Source organism: Alligator mississippiensis, chromosome 7, assembly GCF_030867095.1.
Source record: "Alligator mississippiensis isolate rAllMis1 chromosome 7, rAllMis1, whole genome shotgun sequence".
Taxonomy (NCBI): Eukaryota; Metazoa; Chordata; order Crocodylia; family Alligatoridae; genus Alligator; species Alligator mississippiensis.
Window position 1 is genome coordinate 38,923,135 of NC_081830.1, and position 15,092 is coordinate 38,938,226.

The 15,092-nt window shown below is 43.7% G+C and overlaps 1 protein-coding gene across 2 annotated transcripts in view; it reads left to right on the forward strand.

Annotated features, from left to right (window-relative positions):
• The window catches only part of INPP5D (inositol polyphosphate-5-phosphatase D), an 85,739-nt gene extending 72,791 nt beyond the window's left edge, over window positions 1-12,948 (forward strand). For both annotated transcript variants that reach the window (XM_006261813.4, XM_014598959.3), the window contains 10 exons: window positions 1,718-1,807; window positions 2,181-2,294; window positions 3,404-3,486; window positions 5,028-5,115; window positions 5,868-6,017; window positions 8,038-8,131; window positions 8,472-8,579; window positions 9,221-9,490; window positions 11,080-11,641; window positions 11,972-12,948. In XM_006261813.4, coding sequence (XP_006261875.2) covers window positions 1,718-1,807; window positions 2,181-2,294; window positions 3,404-3,486; window positions 5,028-5,115; window positions 5,868-6,017; window positions 8,038-8,131; window positions 8,472-8,579; window positions 9,221-9,490; window positions 11,080-11,641; window positions 11,972-11,974 — 1,562 coding nt within the window. In that variant the 3' untranslated portion in view covers window positions 11,975-12,948. The remainder of the gene's footprint in view (window positions 1-1,717; window positions 1,808-2,180; window positions 2,295-3,403; window positions 3,487-5,027; window positions 5,116-5,867; window positions 6,018-8,037; window positions 8,132-8,471; window positions 8,580-9,220; window positions 9,491-11,079; window positions 11,642-11,971) is intronic.
• Window positions 12,949-15,092: the final 2,144 nt, after the last annotated feature.

Below are 15,092 nucleotides of genomic sequence, written 5' to 3' on the forward strand. Positions count from 1 at the left end.
AAAGGAGTTCACTGAGATAGGGTGCCATGTGAAATAAGTTGGCTGTCTTGATCCAGTTGTGAAAGAGGCTTCCACCTCATAAAAACATACCCTCCTGATCGCTGGTTCCGGAAACCTGACTAAATGCCCTCAGAGACAAAATGTTCCTTCTTTCAGATCAGGATCAAAATGCAAAGGGCCAGCCTTCTGTGGTGTAAGTTGGTCTTACTTCACTGCAAGGATGTAAGTGAGGCAGGTTAGACCAGCTGAGACTATGACCCATTAATGGGGTGGTATGTGAAGGGATTTACACCACTGTTACCCATTCTGGGCAGATGGCAATCAGAGTTCCTTATTCAGTACCAGCAGCCTGACACCTTTCATAAGTCCTCTCACAAGTCATTAAAAAACTGGTCAGGGCTAGTCTTGGGTCTGTTATATTTTCACCCTGTAGACTAGCTCCAACATCCTTGTCATCAGAGGGTGAGAGCATTATATGCTTCTCTTGAGTCCCTCCCTCACCTGATGCTCAATCAGGGTTTGATGGGGTATTAGAAGAGCTGTCTGTGTTCTTTCTTGACTAAAACAAGGCTTACCGTAGGAAGGCAATTTGGGGGAGGAATGAAGACTAGCCCAGGACCCTTAAACAACCCCTGGCATTGTGTTCTGGGGTTTCATTGATCATACCAAGTGCTTCTGTAAGATGGCTGTGGAGAAACTCAAGAGGATCCAGAGGTGAGCAACACATGATAGAGAGGCTGGAATGTAAGCTATACAAAGAAAAGTTGAAGGAGCTAGGTATGTTCCACTTGAAGAAAAGGAGGTTCAGGAAAGATATGAGAGCAGTTTTCAAGTATTTAAAAAGCAGAGAGCAGAACAAGAGGCAGTGGGTTTAAACTACAGCAAAGCCCATTTAGATTAAACCTCAGGAAAGGCTTCCTAAGTGTGAGAACAGCAGGGCAAAGGATTAAGCTTCCTAGAGAGGCTGTGGCATCTTCACTGGAGCTTTGCAGGTGGAGGCTGGACAGGAATTTGTCTAGGATAGTTCAGGAACTGTAGATCCTGCATCTGTGCAGGGGAGTGGACTAGAAGGAAAGAATATTTCCCTTGCAAACCTTGAATTCTAAACATCCAGGCACAGTGCTAACGTATTATATGTGTAGATGAGAAGAGGACCTACAGAACTCTTGGGTGGCAATGTGATATGGTCTGACATGAGGTCATGTTTTAAAGGAGATACTTCAGTGGGTGGCATTCCGGATATCCTGGATCCTCATGTTGAGTGCAGGCAAAACATCTCATCCAGTTCTGAATCTCTTGCCATGTAATGTGACTCTGAAACGGGGGAATAACAAGAGCCGCATTCCCTATACTGTACAGGTTTCCTCATCGTTAGTCCCTTAAGTGTGCTACATGTTACAAAGTTGAACTGAGGATGACTAAACTTGCTTTGTCTACAGGGAAGGTCTAGCAGTGAGAATCACTTGAAGAATCATTTGGTGCTTAATGGTGGTAACTCTGCACCAGCTGTGCACAGTCTTTGTGTTTTTTTACATAACTATTCCATGCTGAGGAACTCAGATGAGGGACCTTTAGAAACACTGGATTAGGGAGACAAGTTACACAGGACACTGTTGCATTTTCTGGAAAACAACCAAATGATGGTGATTTTCCAGTCATCTTTTTGGGTCTCAGCAGAAACCCATGACAATAACTGGCTTTCATCTGTCATTGGCAGGCTGCACCAGTGATATCATGACAAGTGACCACAGCCCTGTCTTTGCTACTTTTGAAGTTGGGGTCACCTCACAGTTTGTCTCAAAGAACGGTGGGTATGACTGTAGAAGGCAGGGGGGGATGCCTAGTGATATAAAATGAGACATCATGTGTGCATTGAAAGAAAGACCTGGCTTCATCTAGAGCTCTGGCTTCATCTAGAGCTGTGCTGAAGCTGTTCCACAGTAGTGTAACTGAGGGCGAGTGGCCAGAGCAGTAGCTCCATTTGCCACATTTTCACAGGGAGCACAGAAATAGCCACCACCACAGATGGCAGATGACTGTATCACTGCCACCAGCAATGGAGCAGCTGTTGCTGCCCCATGCACTGCCACAGTCCAGGATACAAAACTGCCCTGTTATACCTCTGTTGTTCCAGCTTTGGTGTTCATCCAGAATTCACGTGCTCTCCCTCTCTCTTCTAGATTCCAAGTACACAGACTCCCAGGGGGAGATAGAGTTTCTACATTGCTCTGCTACTCTGAAGACAAAGTCTCAGACCAAATTCTACATTGAGTTCCACTCTAGCTGCTTAGAAAGTATGACTCTCCCTGTCTTCTCTTACCGAGTCCTCTGCTTATTCTGTTCAGCTCCATTTTTTTGCTTTTTGATCCAAATAAATCACCGTGCTGGCTATTTGTGTGAATACAGGGAAGAGAGGGGCTGGGTGGGGGGGATGTTGTGTCATCCTATATTGTCAATAACAACTGAACCATTTAGCTAGAATCAGGCGTTATCGATACGGGTCGTCCTTGTGCCATTTCATCAGCCTTATTTGAAAATCTGCTTTTTTAATGAGAAACTTGTGTTGCTCTTGCTTGTCAAGTAGGATTGTCTTTGATTAGTAAGTGCCTGATTGATGACATTTCCAGTCAGGCCTGATATAAGTGATCAGGCATGTTCAAAATGAAGGAGGCACATTATGCTAATATATAAATGATTTGCTTCCTATGGTTTCAGTAGAATAAATCAGAGCATCAAATTCAAGTAAAAGGAATTCCACTGAGAAGATTCTGTAACTGGGGCTGGAGATCAGCATCGCAGATTGTATCCTGCCTCGCTGTACTACAGGGCTGAGTCTGAGCTGTTTATGTAATGTGAGACTCCATGCCCTTGCTGTACTTTTTTTAGGCTATTCCCTGTCTCAGGGCCTGTCCTGTAAGTGGGACAGCATACCTTTGCCGCACTCTTCATCACGTCATCACATGTCAGAGAGCTGTTGAAGACAGTTCCATAATGAATTATTTTTTGGGCTGTATCAAAATTTGCATACATTTCTATGGAAACAGCGTATTACAAGTCCTAAATTAGAATTTCAAAAGTGTGCTATCTTGAGTGGCGTAGGAAGAGCTGTCATGTTCTTCTCCTGTCCATGCATACACCGAGTCTTTCAATGCCAAGCTTGACTATTAACTGAAAAAAATTAACAATTGCTCAGTAAGGTCATTTGCAAATTGTACTGTGTAAACATGTACTCAAGAGCCAACCCTGACACCTGCAATGCTTTCAAAATCTTGTCCCCAAAGGCAGAGGAATAATGGCAGGTCCTTTGGAGATCTATCCTTCGAAAAGATAACTGCAGCCAAGTTCTTGTCCTATGTGTCTAACTCTTGACTGGCCAGTGATTGCCTTTTTGTTCCCTCTGCAGGCTTTGTAAAGAGCCAGGAAGGTGAAAATGAAGATGGGAATGAAGGGGAACTGGTGGTGAAATTTGTTGACACCCTTCCTAAGGTAAATGGAAGATACATTGTAACACCCCTCTTAGAGAAATCTTCTGCTCATATCTTTGATAAATAGCCATCAGTTCTGTTGCTTGGGGAAAAAAATTGGTTTCAAGTGCTAGATTACCGGCAGATTTATACTTCAAAGGCATTGGGGTGGTTTAAGAATAGCTAATCTTGCCTCTGTGTAGGTGGTTGCACTATATGACCCTGGATGTCTCTTCCAGTCTATGATTCTATAATTTAAAGCTGTTTGTCCAACTAAGAGAACTATGCCCTTGAAAAGGCTTTTGCCAGTATAACTACATATCTGTTAAGGTTTTACTGGTATGGCTATGTCAGCTAGGAGTTTGTTTGGGGTTTTTTTTTCTATGTTCTTAACCAGCATTGCTATGCGGGGATAACTCTTTAAGTTGACTCAATCTACATATTAGATTTGGTGAATCAAAAGGTGATCAAAAGCCCTTGAGACAGAGATTAAGGAACAACTATTTCCCTTGTTTTCTTTGTTTACCTAATCACTGTTTCTTCCTAGTATCTCTGAAAAAGACTCGGGCATTCAGATCTACAAAATATGTTATTCAAGGACTGAATTTTTACTAAGACATGGAGGAAAGAGCTTCTTTATAAATTAGCTGGGAAGAGACAGAAGCAAAATCTTTGATATAAAAAACATTGTGTTAACCTGTGTTAAAAGGCCTGTGCATGGCCTTGGCTACTATGGGCACATTTACATGTGCTCCAGGGGTGGGGGGGGTGCTTTAATTAGAGAGCTGCTCTAATTAAAGCACTGAAGCATCTTGTGTATCAGCATACCTGCACTTCAAAATGGTAGTGAGGGCACTTGAACTAAAGGTTGTTCAATGAGCTTTAGTACAAGCACCCCCGCTGCTATTTTGAAGTTCAGGGATGCTGATACACAAGATGTGGGAGGCTGCTGAAGCACAGTAATTACTACACTCCAGCAAATTTGATTAATCAAGTCTGCTCCAAAGTGCTGTAATTACAGTGCATCAGAGCAGCCTCTGCACTTGTGTACAGGCACCCTGCACTTCTAAATCCAGAGACACAAGTTCAGTTCTTGACCCAGAGGCTGTTCCTACTCTGTGGAAGGGCAGGGCTGGAGAATGGTAGCTGTAGTACATTTTGACTTGGAGCAAATGCATTTCTAATTCCTTTCTGGATAACCAAATACAAGAATTGTTTGGTTCAGAAGAAGCACCCTATCCAGATTCTCATTCAACAGATTATCACCTCATAGGGGTTCTTAATCCAGTGCTGTAGAAGGAAGTGCAGTTGTATCCTGTTTGAGTGTATGGTTTGCAGCCTCCCTATTGGGAATGGAAAGGGGACACTGGAAAAGCATGTAGCATTCTACCTTAGATTATCAGATGTAATTGAAGAGGCTTAGGTTGTGAAATAAACTAGGAGAGATTCTACAAGGCCTGTTTGACTGAACTGTGCTCTGCTTGAACCGGTGTGCTGAGCAAGATATTATTTCTGTAGACTTTCCTCTCTACTTTATTGACCCTCCTGAACTTGTTCTTGCAGCTGACTCCAATTATTTCAGACCCAGAGTATCTGCTGGACCAGCACATCCTGATCAGCATTAAGTCATCAGACAGTGATGAATCGTATGGTAAGTGCATAGCTCTAAAGCTGTGTATGAGTCAAATGCTACTTAGATTTTCCAAGTCACTGGAACAGTGGGAGAGAACAGCAGTAATTATTACAGACTGAAGGTGTTATGATGCTCTGTAGTCTGATTTAGAGCTTAATGTGTATTAAAGTACATACAGGTCGTGGGCAATGTTATGTATGAATGATGATTAAAAGACTGCACTGTAGACATCATCTCTGTTAGCTTTACCATCCCTAAAAAGACAGTGAATTAAAGGCAATATGCTCAGCTAAGTTTATAGCAAAGTTATCTATGTATTATATGGGTTTATCCAGATCCTCTAACTACTGCTCCCCTTGCTTATTCCATATTTGATGTTTAACATGAAACATTCTCCCTGTCTGAGAGAAACATAGTATCTGTGCTATTGACTTGCACATTCTGATCGGTTGAAGTTCACAGTCCTGTCATTAGGAGAGATTCTCTCTCAGAGCCCAGATAATCCATAGGAGAAGCAGAAACTTTTCTCACCAATAACAGAAGCTCAGACAGCCAAAGTTACAAGTGTCCCATACAAAGAGGGAGTGGATGACACCCCCCAACCAAGTTCCTGTGATATTTTACAGTCCCTCCTGGGATTCAACTCCAAGTTTCCCTTTCCAGTCACATTTGTCCTGCTTATGCAGAGGTAACCAATGACTGAAGAGAGAGAGAGTGAGAGAGAAATTACAGAAGTCATCTCACATCCAGACTCCCTTCCTGTTCTCTAGGTGAAGGCTGCATTGCCCTGCGAAGAGAAGCTACAGAATCACTAGTTCCCTTCCATACTGTGCTTACCCACCATGGGGAGAAAACAGGGGTCTTCCAAGGTGAAGTCAAGTTACAGACATCTCAAGGAAAACAGAGAGAGAAACTATATGGTAAGACATTGGGTTTGGAGGTGGTCATTCTACGTAACTGCAGTCTGATCAGCTGGGGTCTCGTACAATTCCTGCAAAAGAACTGAAGCTTATCTTACCAGTAGTTTCAATTCTAGATAGCCACTATCTTTTGATGGTGGCTGCTGGATCCAGTGATGAGCAATGACTCCTATAGCCTACCTGAGCTCTTCCTGAAAGACACAGCAGTCACATTCAGGTTTTTTCTGTTATCCTCTTAAGTGAATTAACAGATAGAGAGAGCCCTCTGTCTGTCACTAACAGAGGCTCTGTTGAGTTCTGTTACCATGTTTCCATTTGTAATGCCTCTATATAGCAGGGCAACAGATTTGTCTCTGATCCAGTCACCTGCAGTTATATTGAAAGGGCACTAAAGGCTCTTGAACTGCAGTTGCTCAGCTACAGGAAAATGAGATTTGTTTTCTATCTTGCAGCATATTGTTCCCTCAGTCCCTGGGCAGCATGTTTCAAAGCACAAATGTTAACAATTGTTTTCCATGATGATCAAAAATCCCACTTTGCTTATGTATGTCTCTGTACCACAGCTCAGCTGGGCACCTGCCATGTCCAGCATGTAGCTATCCAGTCTCTATAAGAGTGCATGGGGAAGTATTAAATTGTGTTTGTATCTAAGATGGTAGGAATGTTTTACCATTTCTCTCAATTCAGAAGCAACTAACACCATGATGGCGTTTGCACTTTGAAATCATACTGAAAAGGCCAGCATCGCTGGGAACATTTATTATGATGCACCTCAACCCTTTATGTTATTTGATAGCAGAGTGTGCAGGCCAGTCCATTTAGGGTCATGAACAAGCTAGTAGAAGGTGAACTACAGCATGAACTTAAAGCACGTGTGCTACACTATAATCATTGCCCATGAGTACATTCTTTAAAAACCAAAGGCCTGCCTGTCCCAAACAGTCCATCAGGGTAGTGTGGCTGAGGCATGCCGATTTCTGTAGCCAGAGGCACACTCAGAAGTGATGTTACTAGCATAACATTTGGCCACCTCTGAATCCTGAGCCTGAATGATCAGGTGCCAGCTTATAGCTGGGTTGACTGGGGGCAGCCTTTGGCATGAGCCAAGAGCAGGGTTCAAATGTATACCTCTAGCAAGACTTTAACTGCTCTGTTACCATACCCCAGAATGCACAACTTTATGCTGCATTAAATATGAAGTAGGTTATTCTACAGGGAAAGCAGGGGACCTACATTTATGGTGGGGGGAGGGGAGCATGCACATGGGGACTTATGGTAGAGCAGGTCACATGCTGTAAGTGAACACCCAAGCTTACCACCTAGTAAGTTTTTCACATGTCCCTGGCAATAGAAAATAGATGCTGCTGAGCCTTCACCATACTGTAATATTCCTGCTTCTGTTTCACATTTTGAGCACTCCCTCTAGATAGGATCTGTAACTCAGGCCCTCTAGCAACTCTCTAGCATCATTTTTCTTGTTGCCAAGTCTTTAGTGACCAATGTTAACATAAGCCTTCTCTGCCAACATTAGCTTTGTGCCTAAATGTATATGTAAGGAATCTTCTTAAGTCCTCTGGAATTATTACTGTTAACAAGATTATGCAGTGTGTTCAGGATCAGGGCCTTTGTCTTTCCTTTGTCTAGGAAGCATGATGTGCACCAATGGCATGATAATCAGAACAATCGCAGCTACACTGTTAACACTTAGAAGGGTGTGTCCTAACCATCATACCTGGATGGGCTATTAGCTGTCATTGTAACCATGATGGTCCAGGGAAAAAGTAAGAAGAGAGATTTGTTTAGTGGTATCTTTTGCTGGACCAGCTTTGTAGCTGGGAGAGATGTTAGACAAGCTTTCAGGCACAAAATACCCTTGCCATATCAGTGCATTGGTATTTTGATAGGCAGATGCATGCAGAGAGCTATTGGCATTAACAGAGAAGCTCAAGCCTCCCAGTGTGATGTAAGCTAAAGCCATGACCCACATAAGTGCACTTTCATACATTGTCTTTTCCTCCAGACTTTGTGAAGATTGAACGTGATGAGACCATCGGGCAGAAGCCAAAGGGTGCCAGCAGCCTGGATCCCACCAAAGACTGGGACCAAACTAACAGGTAAAGGACCAGTGAGTGAGACCTCACAGATGCAGTCTGATGCTGAGCATGGGTATGGATCTTTCTGACAGTTGTAGGTACAATTCAAGTACCTGTGGTAAGGACTGAAAAGCTGATTCTTTGCACACATTTCAGTTATTGGCTGGTCTGATTTTGCCAGTAACCGCCGTAGTGGTGTGGTCACTGTCTCCCCAAATAAAGGAACAGAATGGCAGTGTGCCTCTGTGCTGAGGCAGGATCAGCTGTCACATGTTTCAGCAAATGAGTGCACTGATGGAGACATGCTCCTGGCATTCGCATATGCCCCTCTTCTAAAAAGGGCTCTTTTTCCTCTCAACAGAAAATCCAAATCTACTCACTTGATGGCCAAAGAAGCAGCAGCTGTTGCTCGCTTTTGGGGAAGTGCTTCCACTTTGCCAGATACACAGAGCAAGGAAGACATGTTACGGTAACTGCTACTTTACCTCCACCAGATGGGGAGGCAAGCTGAGCTTTGACTGCCTGCGTTTCCCATCCCAGAGACCCACAGGGTCCTCCCATTTGGCCAGAGGAAGGACAGCTTGTTGCTCCAGGTTCTATATTTTATAGGGCCATTTTTTTATCAAGGCAGCTTGCAGTTTTCACCTCCCAGTCCATGCAGACTTGCCACAGAGACCTGATTTTGGTGCCCTGATTACAGCAGCATGTTACTAGCCCATACACTGCTGTTATTTGCCTATTAATGCTGCTGCAGCCACCAGCTGTGTGATAGGAGCCAAAAGCCTTTGCAAGGGTTTCTGGGCTCTAAGTTCCTGCAGCCTGAAGGAGGTGAGGTGCCTGCTACTACCACAGAAAACTACTGGTGAGGTAGAGGATGGCCCTGATGTAGCAGCCCTCTCCATAGTGGAACAGCCAGCACGACCCTCTATTTATTTTCTCCTCAAAATGAAAAAGGGGCCTGCTGTGGTTGAACAAAACCAGCCTTTGTGTGTTAGACTCTTTTCCTTAGTAGCTGTCTGGTCATGGGAGCTTATGGTGGGGGAGAGGCAAGTGGGGGTGGTGTGTTATTTCTGCATACATTATTCTCTCAGCACCCTTTCTTTCCTGCAGTTCCACCCCGACAGACATCAATAATCCCAACTATATGGGGATGGTGTCCTTCTCCCAGCAACAGTCTGCACCCAGCCAGCTTAAGCAGACTTCTTCATCAGACCAGCCCCCTGCCCTGTGGAACTATGAGCAGCAGCCCAAAGAGAACGCCTCTGCAGTGGGACAAAAGGAGTCCTCTTCTACACCTCCCTCCCAGTCACCCCTCTCTCCAAAAGCACCCGTTCTGTCTACAACAAGCCGGAGTTCTGCTTCCAGGAGTCAAGAGCATCTGTGAGTCTTTGCCTCTGGCATTGGTGCTGTTCTGCTGTCCACCCCCACATTCCCACTCCAATATAGTCACCTTTTTGTTATTTCTGCTGTGGGGTTGAATTAGTTCATATTTGCCCTTTGCCTTTAGAAACAGGAGGAGAGTGAGGGTCACCAGTGGTGACCTCCCCCACTCAGGAACTCCTCAGTGCTGGCAACTGAGTGTGGCAACTCCTCCATACTATACCAAAGCAAAAAGTGAAAGCTGAGTGTGTGCATGTGCATAAGATTAACTCCTTCCCAACTGATGTTGGGAGACAGGAAAGAGAGGCCTGTACAACTGCCTCTTGCAGTTCTACCCTCTGGCAGGAATGCAAGCTCCTTTGCACATTTGCCTGTCATGCTTTTAACTACACTTCTGCTTGCAGCACTCCTGACATTTCAGCTCATTACAGAACTGAGCACTCCTGTACCCCAGGGGCACCAAGTTTTGTTGTAGAATTCAAATCTGACTGTCATGTATATCCCTTATGTACCAGACCCTTCCATGAACTGATTAGGTTACTCCACACTGGTTCTGGTATGCACTTTCTGTCTTCATTCTATTTTTTCGATCATTGTGATGGTTACTTGCTGTGTGTGTCATTATCATAATATCATTTTATCATGGTAAACATGTTTGCCACTATGAAAATCAGAGCAAGCTTGAGCCACTCTTCCAGCAGTGCCTCCTCTTAGCACGTGTCCTGCTAGTTCTTGTTTCTGCTGTCTCCAGTGCCCTGTTCCCACTATGCTGAATTACCATTCAAACCCTGGGAGGTTTATTCAAAAGATCCCTTCAATGTTTGCCATTCATCTCCCATTTAGATGAATGGGATATTAATGTTCAATCACATTATAGCTGGTCTGTGATCATTCAAGTGCTTGGTTGATTGCTGTGTAAAAGCTTCAACAGTTTAGGTTCATTCACATAAGGACCCAGAAAACCCAGACGGAGTCCCATTCTATAGCAGTTCTCTCATTTGGGCATGAGGTTTCCATTATTTTTAATCCAACAGTTTGCAAAGCACTGTGAGCACAAAGTTTTTTTCTTGCTCTACATTACATGGTTATTAGCCAAGCACTCTGCTATTGGATTAATCCAAGGAGTTTTACTGCTGCTCCTGAGCTATGGTAACCAGAGGAGATTGGTCTGGTTGTGATGTTGGTGTACTGTGCTGAGAGTTTTGAATGCTGATGGTTTGGAGATCCAGTCCAGTCCTCTCAGCCAGAAATGAAGAAACCAGTTAACATTCTCAGATTTGTGTTTCACAAAACCACTGCAGAACTCTGAATAGTTTGCTCAGCGGCTCCTCTCTGTTATAAGAGAAGCCTGCTTTGTCGACACAGAGTTTGCACAGTGCCATGTTTTTATGCTCTCAGGCCAATAAAGATTAGACAGAAGTAGAACCCTATGCAATTCTGTTTCCTCCCCATTAGTTTAATGGTTATTCTTCTATCTCTGCATAGTCACAGTTTGACTCCCTCATGCTCATTTTATCTCACTTTCTAAAGTCACTCAATGTCACCTCTTACTAACACCTCTCCTTTCCATGTTGCCTTGATGGCTGTAGGCCAGCTGAAGTGGGGAAAATCATGGCAGAATCTTTGCTTCAAGAGGAAGGACAGCAGAAGCCAGAGATGTTTGACAACCCACTCTATGGCTCCATGAGCTGCAAGGGGAAGGTGATGTCAAAGAAGGAGCCCTTGAGGAAGGAGCACGCTGCCACCTCAGATCCGAGCTTCCTTCTCACAAAGTCACAAGAGACTGAGAGCAGCAAGTCTTCCAGCAAGCAGCAGTCCCCACCTTTCTTGGTTCCCATGTCGAGATTCCGCTCCTACACCTGTTCTGGCCAGTCTGAGGAAAAGACTATGAATGAAAAGGTTCAGGGCAAGCAAAAGTCTGCCATATCTTTAGAAAACCCAGCACCACTTAAGAAACCAGTCAAGCCATCAAGGTCTGAAATAGGGCCAAGCAATCAGGGACAAGTCAACAAACCTCCTCTTCCCACGAAGAGCCGAGCAGTACTGGACATGCAGAACATCAAGGGCCGAGACTACAGGGACAGTTTAGAGCTCCCTCACACAGGAAAGCATCGAACTGAAGAGGGGCCAGTCAGCAGGACAAGCACACCGGTATGTTTCTTCTGGGGCTTAGAGGAATGGGGGGAACACTGTATTACTTTCACACACGATTAAACTTTCTTTCAAACTGGGCAAAAAGAAGGGGAAAAAAACTCAGATACCCAGTGCCTTTTTAACTCAAATTGCTTCATTTCTGTGAAGATCAAAATTTGACCCAGATGACTAGAATCCAGCATAGTTCAATCATAAGTTTACTTTAGCATGGTTAATGAAAATGCAATGAAAGTAGTTATCAGTTGAATATACTTCCAGGTTTAGGCAGTGTTGTCTTATAAATAGAAGCGGCAGTACATAAGCTGGTGTCTCCTCTTGTTTCTGCAGTGAATGCAGCATGGCAGATGGCATCCTGGGAGGATTCCTAACAGGAAGAAGTATGAAGATTACACTTTGTTCACATTAATGTCCTCTGGTCTGGAGTTGAGAGGCCTGGGGCTTTTTATTTTTGAGAGTGTCTCTCTCTTTATTATTATAAAAGTCTTCTAGCTGAGATATTTCACGTAAGTTATTCAGTTCAAGAGGGAGGGCAATAACAAATGCAAGGTGATGAGTCTAACAGTTAGTCTTTTGTAAACATCTCTTTGGTACTTCTGTTCAGAGGCAGTAGGTTCAAGACATATATTAGTAATAATATGGAGAAGAGGAAGGTACGCTTACAAAGACTAAAACATGGGCTGGGTGCATCTAAAGGGTTCTCTGCACACAAGCAATGATCTTTATCTTGAATTACAACATTCAAGAGTGATAATTATGAAACAGAGAGACTTTTGAAAGCGGTACAACTCCAGAGCATTTCAAACTCTGGGGAGGGTGGGGACACCAGCTGAACAGCACACATTGACAAGCACATGTACAGTATATGAGGATTTGTCCCTTGGCACTGTAGCTGTTGGCTCTAGCAACCAGTGCTATTATTCCACAGTGAAAACCTCATGGGAAAGGGTGAAATGGCAGAACTGCATATAGAAATAAAAGAGCATTATATAGGGCCCATATGGAGTCTATATGCTATAACTGCCTGAAGGGAAATTTGTCACTCTAGCCATTTCTTATGGCATTCCCTTGCTTTGAAGGACATTTGGCTGGTTGTTTTGTAGCATAATTATTAGATTCATGCTGACCTTACTTTACTTTTCTTCATTAACTGAGAATGGATGATGTTAACATAACTGTAATTTCTGTATCCATGTTAGGTATTAATGCAGTGGGTTACACAGAGGCTATGCCTATTTCTGACTTAATCCTTGCTACTGTTTCCATGTTCATTATCAAGAAATAAAAACTAGACCCAGTTCTAGTAATTTGTTATTGAAAATTCAGAATTTCTACCTCCAGATTACTGACTGAGTCAGTGAATGAAAACAATCGCTTGCTTAGAGGCATTTTGTCTGAGAACCACCAAAGACGGAATGAACCAGGAAGCCCTGGGAAAGGAACATCTTGGAGGATTTGCAGCTGGTGGCTTGTCCTCATCTCTCCTATATGCTCCCAGGAAGCATGTTCATTAGGATAGCTAGAGCTACTACTTCCATACCCCGTGATAATGTAGTTGAGCTGGTGTGCCTAGGATTCAAGCTTTAATCCACCTTTGTGATTAACAGGTTTTATGGCTTTTATAAAAGTACTTGCACTCTGTTTGTAGTTGGCAAGCAGAATTATCAACTGTCTATGCATGAAAGACAGGTACTAATTATCCTGGTGTAGACAAGGCTTAGCACAGGCTTGTGAGCATGGATGGAGAAAAACAATCTATACAGTCATAGAGAAGTAGGGCTGGAAGGGACCTCCAACTCATCTAGTCCAACTCCCTGCTTGAGGCAGGATCATCGCTATCTAAACCACCCTTACAACCATAATCTAAACTCTACATAAGACTACCCTCAACCCTGACACAATATAGACCTAACACCCTAACCTGCCACTACTAAAGCAGAGGAAAAAATGTCCTATTTCTATAAAATGTTGTCAATATATGCCCAAAATGTCTGGGGAAGAGGGCCACACCCTTCACTACAGACAAAGGCAAAACCCCCCATAGTCCATACCGATCTGACCATGAGGTGAAATTCCTTCCTGGCCCCAAATGTGGTGATCAGTTTGACCCTGAGTGGAGGGGCAAGACCCTCTAGCCAGGAACTTTTGGCTGTGCTCCTACCAGGAGAATTTGTCCACCCCAGCTGAAGTCCACAGCCTCAGCTGTAGCCAGCCACCAGTGCATCTGCAGGGGCTTAAAAACACCCTGGCAAATATTGCAGAAAAAAGGGAAGAGCAACCAGCAAAGCCCAGAAGCATGGGAAATACCCATGGTAGAAGATGGGCATAGCTACACCTAGATCATCTCCAACCTGGTGGCTGTCCAACCTCCTCTTGAACGCCTCCAGTCATGAAGAATCCACAACTTCCCTAGGCAGTCTTTTCCACTGCCTCATTATTCTTGCAGTGAAGAAGTTTTTTTCAGATATTCAATCTAAATTGACTTTGCTGCAACTTCAAGCCATTGGTTTACATCCTCCTCTCTGCAGCAAAAGAGAAAAGGTGCTTTTCCTTTTCTTTATGGCAGCCCTACAAATATTTGAAGACCTCTATTATGTTACCTCTTAAAGCAATTTTTCTATAAGTTGAACATGCCTAGCTTCTTCAACCTCTCCTCATATGACTTGCCTGCCAAGCCCTTGATCATCATTGTTCTCTGCCTCTAGACTCTATGTTCTCCACACACTTTTTAAAATGTGGAGCCCAGAACTGCACGCCATGCTCCAGATGAGGCCTAACCAGTATTAGAGTAGAGAGGCACTGTCACTTCCTGTGTCTTGTACCTAATGCTTCTATTGATGCAGCCCAAAACTACGTTCACCTCTTGTACAGCTTCATCACACTGCAGATTCATATCAAGTCTGCATACACCCTTTTCACCCAGAACATTTTTTTATTAAGGAGTCTGTGTTCTCATTACGTCATTACAAAAGCACCTGCTCCCCTAAATCTACAAAGCAGAACAGAATCCCAGAAGGGTTTTGGGCCCAGATACCTTAATTTCCTCCTTGTTTATTTGACAGGATGTTTCCTGAAGAATCCTAGAACTTTGCTGGTGGATTCAATAAGAAAGGTGTTATTGGCCATAAGGAAAGTATAGCTTCTCCATTTCAGACTCCAGGAAAACTGGTTCATTTCCTCCTCCTGGCCCAGCTGCTAAGTTTACCCTACTTGAACTGGTGATTTTATTGTCTAACATGAAGAGTGAAAATGGTTCCCACGGAAAACCAAGGAGTTATCCATGCATGTGTGGGGGTGGAAGCTTCTGCTAGATAGTTTATGAAAAGCTTTTACCAATTGATAACAAGCCATGAGCCAGACAAAACTTGTACTCGGTGCCAGTCACTCTCCAAGCAGTAAAAAGAAATTCGCTTCAAGTAGTTAGGAAAATGAAATGCTGATATACATCAAA